Source organism: Eptesicus fuscus, chromosome 19, assembly GCF_027574615.1.
Source record: "Eptesicus fuscus isolate TK198812 chromosome 19, DD_ASM_mEF_20220401, whole genome shotgun sequence".
Classification (NCBI taxonomy): Eukaryota; Metazoa; Chordata; class Mammalia; order Chiroptera; family Vespertilionidae; genus Eptesicus; species Eptesicus fuscus.
The window spans coordinates 40,113,459-40,126,114 of record NC_072491.1 but is presented as its reverse complement, the minus strand read 5'-3'; the positions used below and the strand labels follow the sequence as shown (position 1 = coordinate 40,126,114).

Sequence of the window (12,656 nt, the reverse complement as noted above, 5' to 3'; positions counted from 1 at the left end):
AAAATGAAAAGAAAAAAAAATCTACAACAATCTTGGCAGAGGAATTGAGAAATTGCCTAAGCCTCTCTCGAGGTCAACATGGGGCCAACCAGGCGGCTAGCCGCTGTCGTGCTGGTGGACGTGGTGAAAGGCAGGGGCAGGTGATCGGCTGCCGGGGGCCAAGGAAACAGACCCGCCCGGCAGTCAGTGACACAGCAGTCAGTGTTCAGTGGATATGCTAACGCTTTCGTCTGTGCAGCGTGAGAATTCCAGCTACGAATGAATGATCCCTGTCGATAAATCCAATATGTGCTTTAGGTGGAACTCCATACCAACTTAGAGAAGAAGCTGCCTCTCTGGTTCTTACGCAAAGTGGATCAGAAGTCCATCGTCGTCTATCCCAACAGAGCCAGATACAGCCGAGGGTTGCTGGTAAGTACATGGAACAAACATGGCACAGACAGGGCGACACTGCTTCGTTGTGTATCCCAAAGGGTGCCTTTTCATTTTTATTTATTTACTTATTTTAATATATTTTTATGTATTTCAGAGAGGAAAGAAGAAGGAGAGAGAGAGAGAGAGAGAGAGAGAGAGAGAGAGAAATGTCAATGATGAGAGAGAATCATCCATCAGCTGCCTCCTGCACACTCCCTACTGGAGATCGAGCCCACTACCTGGGCATGTGCCCTGGCTGGGAATCAAACCATGACCTCCTGGTTCATAGGTCTATGCTCAACCACTGAACCACATCAGCCAGGCCCAAAGGGTGCCTTTTTACACACCTTGAGTCACTCTGCCTGTGGGAGACAAATAAGCTTGTTTAAAAAAAAAACAGTGCAGGATGAAGCCAGGATGAGAAAGTGATGGGCAGTGCAGTGGCCTCTCTCCAAGTGGCTCAGCTACAGCTTCAGTGTTAAACATGTGCCACATCCCATGAGAACACTTGGTGGGTGTTCCGTTTAAGTACTAGTATTCTTTCTACAGTGCAGGTGTGCTCTGTTTTTCCTAATCACATATCACTTACATACATGTGCAGATGTATGTATGTGTGTGTCTGTGTGCCCTATATAGAACACACGTGTACATATTCACAGATACACACCCATGGAGTATACATATAGAAAATACACAGAGATTAAGCCAGGCCATTGTATTATAACGGGAAAGGGACTATACTAAGAGTCAGAAGTACTGGATGCTAATGTTAACCATCCCTGGGCTACCTCTCTATGAATATTCTTTCTGAGCTCTTTGTAGGTTAAGTGTCCATTGTGTAGTCATAACATGATAAAGGGCACCTAAGTGTCAGCCTATGCTTTATTCTGACTCTACACTATTGTCCTATCTGATTTCACTCACATGTATGGTTGCAATTACCACCTAACACAGGAGCTCAGTGATTGATTTCTCTAGCCTACAGCTCTTCTGTGCATTCTGGGCCCCTGTAGCCAGCTGTTGACTTGACATTTTCCCTGGTGTGTCTGAGGTCCCTGAAATTCAGCATGTTCAAAACAAACTCTTGCAAAACAAGCTCATGCGTTTCACTCTTCCCATGAATCACTCCCTCTCAACATCCCCTACACGGAAAGGGTGGAAAAGCCCATCCTTCTCCAAAGTTCCTTTTGTCAATTGACATCCACACCATTTGCCTGTGCAGATGGCAACCTTGACATTGCCCCTCCCTCTTCCTATCCCCTCAAGTCAGTCAATCACAGGTTTAGGCCATCAGACTTCCTGGGTGGTCTCCTCTTGCCTGGACTCCTAGAATTACCTCACTCCTGGTCATTTCACATCTGCCCTCGATCCTCTCTAGTTCACCAATCATTTAAAGATCCTAAATTTTAAAAATATTAAAATAGCATTTCAGAAATGTTCCCATGTGAAATTCAGTTGTGTCACATACGATGCTGAGCAGTTTGAGAGAAATAGCTTATATTGTGTGAAATACCACCACTTATTTTGTTGTTGTTAATCCTCACCTGAGGATATTTTCTCTATTGCTTTTCAGAGGGAGTGGGAGGAAGAGAGAGAGGGGGAGAGAAAGAGAGAGAGAGAGAAACACCAATTTGAGAGAGACACATAGCCCCGTAGCCTCCTGCACATGCCCTGGTAGCTCTGATGTAACCTGCAACCCAGGCTGTGCCCTCGACCTGGAATTGAACCCAAGACCCTTCAGTGCACACACCGTTCCAATCACTGAGCAACACAGGCCAGGATGAAATACCGCCACTTATGATGGACATTTTTCATGAGAATTTCCTCATGAAAATGATTCACTTAAACCTTTTCCTAAACAATCCTCCACTCCAGTTTACCCCTCCTTTTGGATTATTTATATGTCCTGTACTTTGCTCTGTTATGTGTATAATTTTGTTATACAGCTCTTTGCATGTCTCCTTCTCTCAACAGACTGTGAGCTCCTTGAGGGCATGGCTCTCGTTAGATATCTGTGCTAGTGTGCCCTGGTTCAGAAGCTGAATTATGGCACATGTTCAAGAAATAGTTCCCGAATTGAGTTTAATGTGAGTAACTATTCATCTTTTATCCCACAGTGCATATTTCATCAACTTTTTTGCACCCAAGAAGTAAGACAAGAAATACCAAATGCGGATACAGCTTTAGAAGTAGAAATATTGAAGCAGAAATACCGGTACATATTTCTTCTTTTATCTGTATTTGAGAAACTCAAAAGTCTTAAATAATGGTGCATGGTAAAGGGTTCCACTGTATATCTGTGTTTTTGTTCTGTATTAAGGCATGCTTTAACTCACTGATGCTGCCAGGGGATTGGGAATCATGAGAGAGTTTCTAAACCCCCAACTACTTATTTGCTGCTACTCACTCAACAGTACCCTGAGCTGCATGCATCCCTCCTGAGCATCTCCAGTCACACATCAAAGCTCTTTAAGACTGTGAGGCTCCCAGGAGCAGATGCATAGTGTACAGTGCTTAAATGGGAGGACTTTAGGGTTCATTTACCCAAGTTCAAGGCACTTAACCTTTCTGTGCAACAGTATTTTAATCTTTAAAATGGAAACCGAAATAAACCAGCCGTGAACCAAGAGTATAGCCGTAGTAAAATCTCTTATACTTTGAAAATATGTGTTCCTGACCAGGATTCTGACCGTCCAGAGGCTGTAACCTGAGCACAGGTAACCCGATACCTGTTAGCACTTCTGGTCCCCAGGCCTTGTGCACATGGAGGGCTGAAATAAACTCATGAAACCTGTGTGTCCCTTTAGGCTGAAGGACGTGACTTCTCTTCTGGAAAAACAGCACGAGCTTATTAAACTCATCATTCAGAAGATGGAAATCATCTCGGAGACAGAGGATGAAGATAACCATAGTTCTTTCCAAGACCGGTATAAGAGAGAGCAGCTGGAGCAAAGGAATAGCAAGTGGAATTCTGTGCTGAAAGCAGTGAGGGCCCAAACGCAGAACCCTTAGCAGGAGTCACCCTTAGCAGTGGGCTTCCTGCGTGTGCATCTCCTGCATGTTAACACACATGCACAGATACACACACTGATCTCCAGTGTGGAGAGAGGATAAAGCAGAAAGCTGATTCTGTTTTTCTCCCTCTGAAACCGCATCCTGTGTAGAAGTAAACTATCTCCTTCTAATCACATTTCCTGCCAGTCCCTCTGCATTGGGAATATCCTTGCTGATATGTTCAAGTTGGACTTTACCTCTCACTATTTGAATGGGTGGAAAGTGATTTGCTAGAACATGCATTTTTGATGATAAGGAGTAATAAATGTAACTGTTGAGCTAGAATGCAAATGTCAATACTAGAGTCTTGCTCGATAATTATGATAATTATATAATATGTAATGCATTAGACAGTGAAGAGTCGCCTTGGCTGCTTCCATTTGGCATACTCTTTTGTGTTGGAAGATCCTGTGGGTGGAACCCCATGTGCTCTGTTCTGATCGTAATAAACGGCCCCACCCTTCAGCGCCCAGCACACCTGATGCCACTCTGAGTTGAGGCTCAAATCCACAGGCCTTGTGATATGCATGACTTTTACTACAGATAGCATGTGTTATTTCTGTATTTTTTGTTTCTTATTGCTCATAATAAATGTAAAACCTATATAGTCACCTCAGTAATCATTGTGAGATGTTCACTGCATTTGGTGTTTTTTTTTTTGAGATTTGTAAAAATGCCTGCATCACATACGCCCTTTTCTCTTTTGATGTCCATTGTCAGTCACATGCTTCTTCATTCATCTTTTCAAGGTGCTTCTCTCTTTAAAAAAAAAATAAACAACAGTTCTGGAGGCTGGGAGTCCTGGAGGAGGGTGTCAGCATGGTTGTGTGAGGGCCCTCATCAGGGTCACAGACTTGTTTTATTCTCAAATGGTGAAACGAAGGAAGGATCTTTCTGGAACCTCTTGGATCAGAGCATTAATCTCATCCAGGAGGACTCTGCCTTCCTGACCTAATTACCTCCCAAACATCCCACCTCTTAATACCATCACCTTCGTGGGTTAGGATTTTAACATACGAATTTTGGGGGGACACAAACATCCGGGCTGCAGTAAATGACAAATAAGATATAAGTTACTTGAAAAAGGTATTTACCATTCTCTGTGATCATGACCCTTGTCTGCCATTTATAAGCCATGTGGAAAAATGATAAAACTAAAACACTGCAATAGAAATAGAAGAAGAAAATAAAAATGCAAACTTATTAAAGTAATTTTAAAAGGGTAAAAGGCATTTCTTTCTCTCGCTATGATAAATAATGGACTTGGGACTAACTTACCTCCCCATCATACAACTACTGGACAAAATGTATGAAACTGACTTTAGACAAAAGGCGGATAGAACACTGATCCATGAGTAAGGGGATGGGGAAGTGGTGTATCCTACATTCATCCCACTCAAGATGCTGCTCCTAATTTATTTTCCTCTTTGCACCAATTCTCATGTTTATTTGCCAGGAGACACCCACTTTCGAGAATCTCTTTGGCCATGTTATGTATCTTGTGTTATGTTGAACAGTGTTGTTTGGGGTGTGTTTTTATTTACAGAGGTGCTACCATGCTATGGTTCTTGTTCTCTATCTTACCTCTTTACAGTGGACATTATGTCGACAAGATATGACCATGTCACCTTCTGTCCATCTAGTACAGGGCTTCCAACAACTGCTCACTATCATTGTGTGCACCCCACACAAGCTCCTGAACAATGGAGTTCCTTCCCTTCTCTTGGTGCGCTCGCGCTCTCTCTCTCTCTCTCTCTCTCTCTCTCTCTCTCTCGCTATCTTGCTGCTTTTGCCTGACTCTTGGCTTGTGTAGTGCTCACACTTGCCCACATGGCCCGCAGTCATGTGGACCCCCACACACTGGACTGATGGACTACTAGCCTGATGCTGTGCCGGACTCAGCTCCCCCATGGAACGGACACTCTGGACACTGGCTTTGCTTTTAAGCTCTGCTGGATCCCCAGCTGCACGTTTTCCAGGACTGGTTTAAGGGAAATGAGGCTTTTGAAACCCAGGGATGTAATTCCATGTTAATAAAGCTTTCTACTACATCTCATCCTCCCTTGGGGGCCTCTGGAAATTCTTATTCTAGCGGCATCCCAAAACTCCACTCCCACTAGCAAAGGAGAAGGGAAATCCACACAATTCTCCAATAACAGTTATGTTAGTATACATAGTTTTCTATGTGTAATTACAATTTTTGATTAAGGCAAGAAGTATCAGATGCTTTCAAATGAAAGAAAAAATGCATCACTGATAAAGAAAAACAACCACTTAGTCTCTAAGCAGCTAGCACAGGCGTCCTCAAACTACAGCCCGCGGGCCACATGCGGGTGTTTTTGCCGTTTTGTTTTTTTTTTTACTTCAAAATAAGGTATGTGCAGTGTGCATAGGAATTTGTTCATAGTTGTTTTTTTTAACTATAGTCCGGCCCTCCAACGGTCTGAGGGACAGTGAACTGGCCCCCTGTTTAAAAAGTTTGAGGACCCCTGAGCTAGCATAACCTTAAAAGGAGAAAACTTAAGTCAACACAAACAAAAATACACCTCCAACTTAACCTTACCATGTAAATATTCCAAAAAGTCAGCTCGAGGTGGCCTCGGCCCTGCACTGCTAATGACACCGGGGACCCAGGGAATTCCCAGGTGGACTCAGCCTGCCTGCGCTGTGCTTTTCAAACAAGTTAGAGAAAGGCAAACTGTCCTGCTGCTGCCCTGTGTGTATATTTTGGCTGTTTCAGGACAGAAGGTAATGGGGGGGGGGGCGCACCTTTCATTTCATTTTTCACCATAATGAGGAGCACCATTTGACATGTGACAATTCCACCAGATAAGACAAGAGCAATGAAATGCAGGGCAGAAATGTGCAAGAGTGTTTCCATCCAAGGCTGGGCATTGGATGGTTGTTTTGTGAGATTTTAAAACTTATTTTTAACTGATCTTGTCTGAGCCTAACCTTTGGAAGAAGAGACCCCTATGGATTATCACTAATTAACAAAAGTTCCCAGAGATGGAACACTAGCGTGATATGCATGACACAGCACACACGTTTATGGGGAGATGACTAACCCGTACATTTTAAGGACCAAGCGCTGTGTAACTGCGGAGTACGCCTTCAGCATTGAGCAACAAAGGCTCTTAAACTACAAAAACCAGTGTTTGCATTTCACAGCCCCTGCGGGGGGTGGGGGGAAGCAGGGGATGGTAAATATTCTAAATCACCCATTCTTCTCAGCAAGGAGTCAATTCAAATCAAAGTTAAAGACACTGTTTCATACCTGACATTTGAAGCATAGGTTAGATAATTCCTTTTAAAAATTGTAACCATAAACACAATTTAAATAGAATAAATATATATCAGTACACTAAAAAAAGAAATAAACAAGCAATATAAAAATAAGCTTTAAAAAAGGAAAATAATCAAGACCCACAAAAATCCAAAAGCATAAACAAGACTACAAATAAAACCTATAAATCCTGACCACAAACATAAAAATCACTGAAGGCAAAATACTCTCCATTTGGGTTTAAAATTTTAATTCCTAGAGAATAATCTAAAGTAGCATTATAGAAAGATGAGCAAAGAAAAATCTAAAATGTAAACAACAGGAGTGACAAAATGAACTTAACACAAACAACTTAAGGGAAATGAAACCTAGGCAAAAATAGTGCTTTACCCCTGATTTAGGGTTTGATCTATTAGGAAGTTGTGAGTTACTAAAGTTTTTGTTTCAAATAAGTTATCAAAATATGTCAAGCTATAACTGGTAGAAATGAATCGTTGGTAGACGCTGTGGGAGAACCTTAACACACCTCCATTAGGCTAATCCTAGCTCTACATTTATGAATTGTGTGGCCCACAGTTTATTAAAACACAGTTGCCAAGGAACCGGAGAGAAAAGCCTCCTAGGCAAGGCAGCCAGCAGAGAGCAGCAGCCGCTGCAGTAACGCGGGGGCCAAGCCGAGGTTCCCAGGCGAGCACAGGGCCTGGTCAGAAAGATGGCTCTGTCTGCAGGAGAGAGAAGGGTTTATGAACGCTTTAACTCTCTGATTGTTTTGTAGTGTGATTTCCTCACCTGACCCAGCTTGACCTATTTTTATGCCTGCCTACTTTTCCCCTTCCAATGTCTGACATTAATATCCCGTTCTGAATAATAAATTAAATAGTTAAAACAACTCATAACCCATGCAACTTGAGTTTGTGGGTAAAGAGAGATAATAGTAACTAGATCTGAACCAATACTGGGTCTGGCTTTCTTTCCCCCTCACCTAGGTTTTAATGACAAAAAATGAAGCTACCTTAGTCCATATGCCAATTGAGGGGCTATTTGACCACCCCATGTCCCTTCCCCAACAAACTCACCACCTGAACTTCAGCTGAATGAGACCTGCCCTGCATACGCTCGTCCTTCACATTTTGTCTTGCCCTCTGCTCCCTCCAGAGCTTGCTCTTCGTGTGGGTTTGCCCCACATTATCCTGTCCCCTCTGGACAGCATCCTTGTTTAAACAGTGGTCCTCACGGGGAGAAGAATGTGCTTCAGTGGAGTCATTTGCCCTCTTACTGGGATGGCAAATATTTCTTCTTGACCCTAGTGTGTCCTAGTGCCTCGCTATTCAAAGTGGGCCAGTGGCACAAGCATCCCCAGGGCTTGTTAGGAATGCAGAACCTCAGAAAAGCAGAACCTGCGTGCGCCCCAGTGGTTTCCATGCACATCACAGGCTGAGCAGCACTGCTCTCCTGAAGACTTCACACTATTACCACTGGATACATAATTTAAAAACCTCTAGTCTGCCTGGCCAGCATGGCTCAGTGGTTGAGCATATACCTATGAACCAGGAGGTCATAGTTTGATTCCGGTCAGGGCACATGCCCAGGTTGCAGACTCGACCCCCAGTGTGGGGCATGCAGGAAGCAGCCAATTAATGATTCTCTCTCATCATTGATATTTCTATCTCTCTCTCCTCTCCTTTCCTCTCTGAAATCAATAAAAATATATTTAAAAAAATAATAAACCTCTGGTCAAATATGGAAATGCTACCTACTCTAACACCCCCACTCCTGGTTCACAATGCACATTGGCTTAATAAAGGCTCTGATAAGACCTGTAATAAATAAACTTGTGAGATCTGATGGTGCTTTAAGTCAGGTGCCAACCCCTAAGGTAGCTAAACCAAGTTTTCATAAAAAATTCAATGTCTTGTTCATCTCCAGTTGTAACTACTGAGGGTAAGTCCTAGCTACATGGCAGAGAGAACTTTGCTCAATCTGGTCTCTGAAATGGACAAATATCCACAAAGGTTTTGTAAGAAAAGATACGGGAGGAGACACTAAAGGAAATGTAAGAAGCAAGAACATAATACCTGGGAAAGTCAATGGTTTACAGGAGAGGAAGCCAAAATGGGTGGGGCCGGGACAACCTTCAGGCCATCTGTGAACAGAAGCCAATATTTTTCTTCTTTAGGGCATTTTATTTTCCTATTGAATGTCTGCTCCCTCTCATAATGGCAACTTAATGCAGGATGTGCATTGTTTCCACTTACTTTGAGGATCTCAGAGTTGGGAATATGCCTGTGATAGTGTTGAAGACCGGGCAAATTACAAACTGCAGGTAATTCACTCTAAGTCTGACCCTATAAATGCACACTGAGGACTCATTTCTTTTGCCTCCTTGGTGAAAACTGTCCAGTTACTTTTAGGTAATAAAAAGTTCACTCTGAAAACCAAAGGCTCTCACCTAATTTAACCCGATTGCCCTGGCCTAGCCTGGCTGGCCCGAGAAGGCTGCAGTGTGGAGAGGATGTGTCATCCTCGGCCCCTCTCTTTTATCATCAATCTCTCCTCCCATGTTCAGTCTGCTGCCTCTGGCTCCTATAAGGAGGGGAGGGGAAAGTTTTCATTGATCAGTGCAGCTCAAACATCAGTACCCTGTGGGTATGGTAGACATCCAAAGTGGACTCTTCCATGGGATGCTACTGTGAGTTCTTGACCATCTACTGGGGACCTCTCACTGCACTTCCCTGGCGTGGGTTATGTCTCTGCTCCTGCTGGCTGCTGTCCCTCACCCCTCCCTTTCTATATGCAATGTCCTATATCCAGCCATTTTTGGCTGAGGTGCCTCATTCTCCAGGAAGGGGTCCTATACAAAATGGGTGGTGACTGACTCCCTTCTCTAAGGTCCACATGTGGCCAATAGGAAGTACCTACCTTTACCCATTTGGTGGAGATGCAGCCTGCTCCCTACTCTGCCCTCCATGACGAGAAGTGTAAGATTAAAGTGGTGGTACCCAATGGAGGGCAGAGAATGGGGGACAGGGACATTTTGGTGGTGATATGCTATTTGCATCTGATGAGTATAGTGCTCAACATCCTACAATGTACAGGACAGCTCCCACCACAAAGAATTGCTCCCCCGATGTCATAGCCCAAGGTTGGTAAGCCTGGAGGAGAGGAGCAATATTCGGGGCTATGTAAAAGTCTTTAAGACGTTTCAGGAGTTAAAACTGCATCACAATAGAAACAGAAACTGAAAAGGGTCATTGCTTAACTGTTCTCTAGAATTTCCAGAAGACCTGGTCTATTTGTCTCCTGTTACTGTGCATGGCTCATTCACAGGTCTAGTCACAAAATTATAAGATACCCTCACAAAATGTGTTCTAGCTACCCCCATGGATGTCCCTCAAGGCTAGACCAATTTTCTCATTAAGGGACTTCTGCTAATTCTTGAACCACCTCCTTACTTTGCATTTCTGTAAGACCACCTAGCACTGCATCTGGAAATAGGAAGATGAGTCAGAAACCAAAACTGAGCATTCCTTAGGTACGTGATTTGAGGGCAAAAGGCTTACTCACCACTTGCAGTTGCATTTTGAAAGGCATCATAGTAAGAAGTAGGGCGCAGAGGCCTAAACCTAACCGGGAGGGTGGGATGAGCTGCATTTTGTAAAGGTGGGGATGCAGAAAACCGCCCTATTTCTTCATCAATAAAACCGTCGCCTACTTCACTTTTATTTCCGATGTTACTAGGTAATCACCAGACAGCAGCAGAAGAGAACGCATTTGGCGGTTACTATGCTCTCCCATCAGTGTGGGATGTGACATGGAAGGAAAAGGTGTTACCTGATGGAGGTGAAAAGTCACCATGTGTGGAGCTGCCATCAGGGTTTGGGAAGAAGTATGTAAACGGAGCAATGCTGCATAAACACGATGAGGAAATGGGCCGGGCTAGCCCTGGAGAGGCCAGAGTAAACACAGCTTGTTTGGAAAACAGAGATGGTCCTTTAACGTCAGCTCTCGTGGCTGCAAGCGGCTACGTCTGACTCCAGTCTGTGGTAGCACGGCCCTTCTTTGCCTTGAACAAACAGGAGACGGCCACCACAGGAGGCGCTGTAACACGCGGGCACCTGACCTCCTGTGCCCTGTGCGCTCCGCCGGCAGCGCTCCTGGATCTGTACACAAATACTTCAGAGCTTCATACGGTCAAAGGCCAGGCCTGTTGATCGCTGCACTGTGTACTTGGGAATTAGGACAAAATTAAGGAAATGACTTACTGTTACAGTAAAGGCCTTGAGCGTAATGTTTATAACATGAAATTCCTTTTCTGAGAAAATGTGGGAAACTGTGTTGTGGGAACTTTAAAAAGGACACGCAGAACCAAGCGCTGGTTCTGCAGCGCACCCGGTCCTGCCCCAACGCCCACGGCTCGGAGCGGTAGTGTCGTGTCAAACAAGCCGATTGGAGCTGAAGGTGAGACCCTTTTCCAAGGCTCCCCATGCCGGGGTTTGGTCAGAGACTCACTTTTTGTCCCACTTGGCGAATTCGCATTTATTCCCAAATGGGCTCATGAAATCCTTGCCTAAGGTGACCAGATTTTAACATTGGTAAAGCGGGACACCATTGACAGGGGGCGGGGCGGGGTGGGGAGGTTCTTGATTAAAAATTTGGTCTATATGAAGCAACAAAAATTTTCATAGAACGCAAAAATGGTATTGTAATATATTTTTTTAAATTTCAACGTAAGTACAATTTACAAATATAATAAATAAAAAAATTATGTATAGTATTATTTTATTCTTTGGCATATTTCTCATTTGAGTGAATTTTTTTTTAGTAGATTGCTGTCGTTGTTTAAAAGGTCATGAAATTTTTCACAAGAATTTGTTAAATTATATTTCACACATAAAATGGCTTTCAAAGTCTCAACACTTAATTGTGATTTTTCTGATGTCCACACTTTATTTACCGTAGAAAAAACACGTTCAGTCGCAGCATTCGTTCCTGGTAAGGACAGCGTGTATTCCACAATTTTTAGTGCATTATTTATCCTGGCTAAATAGCCACATGGCCGCCGGAAACCGTATATTCCCTTCCCGTTCTCCCACCGTTCCCTAGCTTGTCATGCATTCTTTCCAAAAATCGGGACTTTTTTAAAACGCCGCAGGACAAATTGTTAAAAATCGGGACTGTGCCGCCAAAAGCGGGACGTCTGGTCACCTTATCCTTGCCCCAAACCTCTGCTCAGAGCCTTCGTTTGGGGAAGCTGTGGACCTCATCAGACAATGCCCGGTGCACTGTCCTTCACGGGGCCCCTGGAATGTCCAAGGCCACAGCTAGACATTATCTCAGAGAGGCCCTGAGATTTGCTCATGGCTGCGCAGACAGGAAGGGACCCGTGACTGGGACAGGACTGGCACCCTGGGCTTCTGATTCTAGGTTCCGGCTTGTCTTTCCTCCCCTAACAGGACTGGTCCCAGACCTCTCTACAGCCTACAGCTGTGTTCATAGACCCACATGGACCCACCTCAGTCTGTGGGGCCCTCTCAGTCATTCCAATAAACCAAGTCTAAGGGTATTTGATCTAAAGGAAAGAATGGAGGACAGTCCAGAGGCACGCATTTCTCTGGAAGCCTGAGAGGTGGCCCACGTTCCCCAATGTATCTTCAGTGCACCCTCATATCACTTTCGCTTTTAGTATGAGCTCCTGTACAAAGAAAAGATGCTGCTTGTCATAGAAGCACAAATGGCACGAAGACCAGCTAAAGAACAATTTTTTAAAAACCTACAATCATCCAGTGTTCGCATTCAGCAATACCACTTACTGCCAGTGCAACTTCAGGCTGTTATTTAACTGTGACTCAGTTACTTCTTCTGAGGTAGGGATTAAAAATAGCATCTTCCTTGTTAGAACACA

At 44.0% G+C, this 12,656-nt stretch overlaps 1 protein-coding gene and 1 long non-coding RNA gene across 4 annotated transcripts in view; one reads left to right on the top strand and one right to left on the bottom strand.

The window, feature by feature from the left end:
* TRPA1 (transient receptor potential cation channel subfamily A member 1) overlaps positions 1-3,765 on the top strand; it is a 47,997-nt gene extending 44,232 nt beyond the window's left edge. Inside the window, exons 25-27 of the mRNA XM_008150387.3 lie at positions 298-411; positions 2,532-2,629; positions 3,222-3,765. Coding sequence (XP_008148609.2) covers positions 298-411; positions 2,532-2,629; positions 3,222-3,426 — 417 coding nt within the window. The 3' untranslated portion in view covers positions 3,427-3,765. The remainder of the gene's footprint in view (positions 1-297; positions 412-2,531; positions 2,630-3,221) is intronic.
* LOC114234697 (uncharacterized) overlaps positions 1-12,656 on the bottom strand; it is a 110,191-nt gene that overhangs the window by 99 nt on the left and 97,436 nt on the right. Inside the window, exons 5-6 of one of the 3 annotated variants that reach the window (XR_008554596.1) lie at positions 10,586-10,973; positions 4,150-4,227 (exon numbers count right to left, since the gene is read on the bottom strand). This is a non-coding gene — a long non-coding RNA (uncharacterized LOC114234697). Of the gene's footprint in view, positions 1-4,149; positions 4,228-10,476; positions 10,974-12,656 lie in introns of those variants that run through there. The other 2 variants (XR_008554595.1, XR_008554594.1) reach the window with 2 other exon arrangements.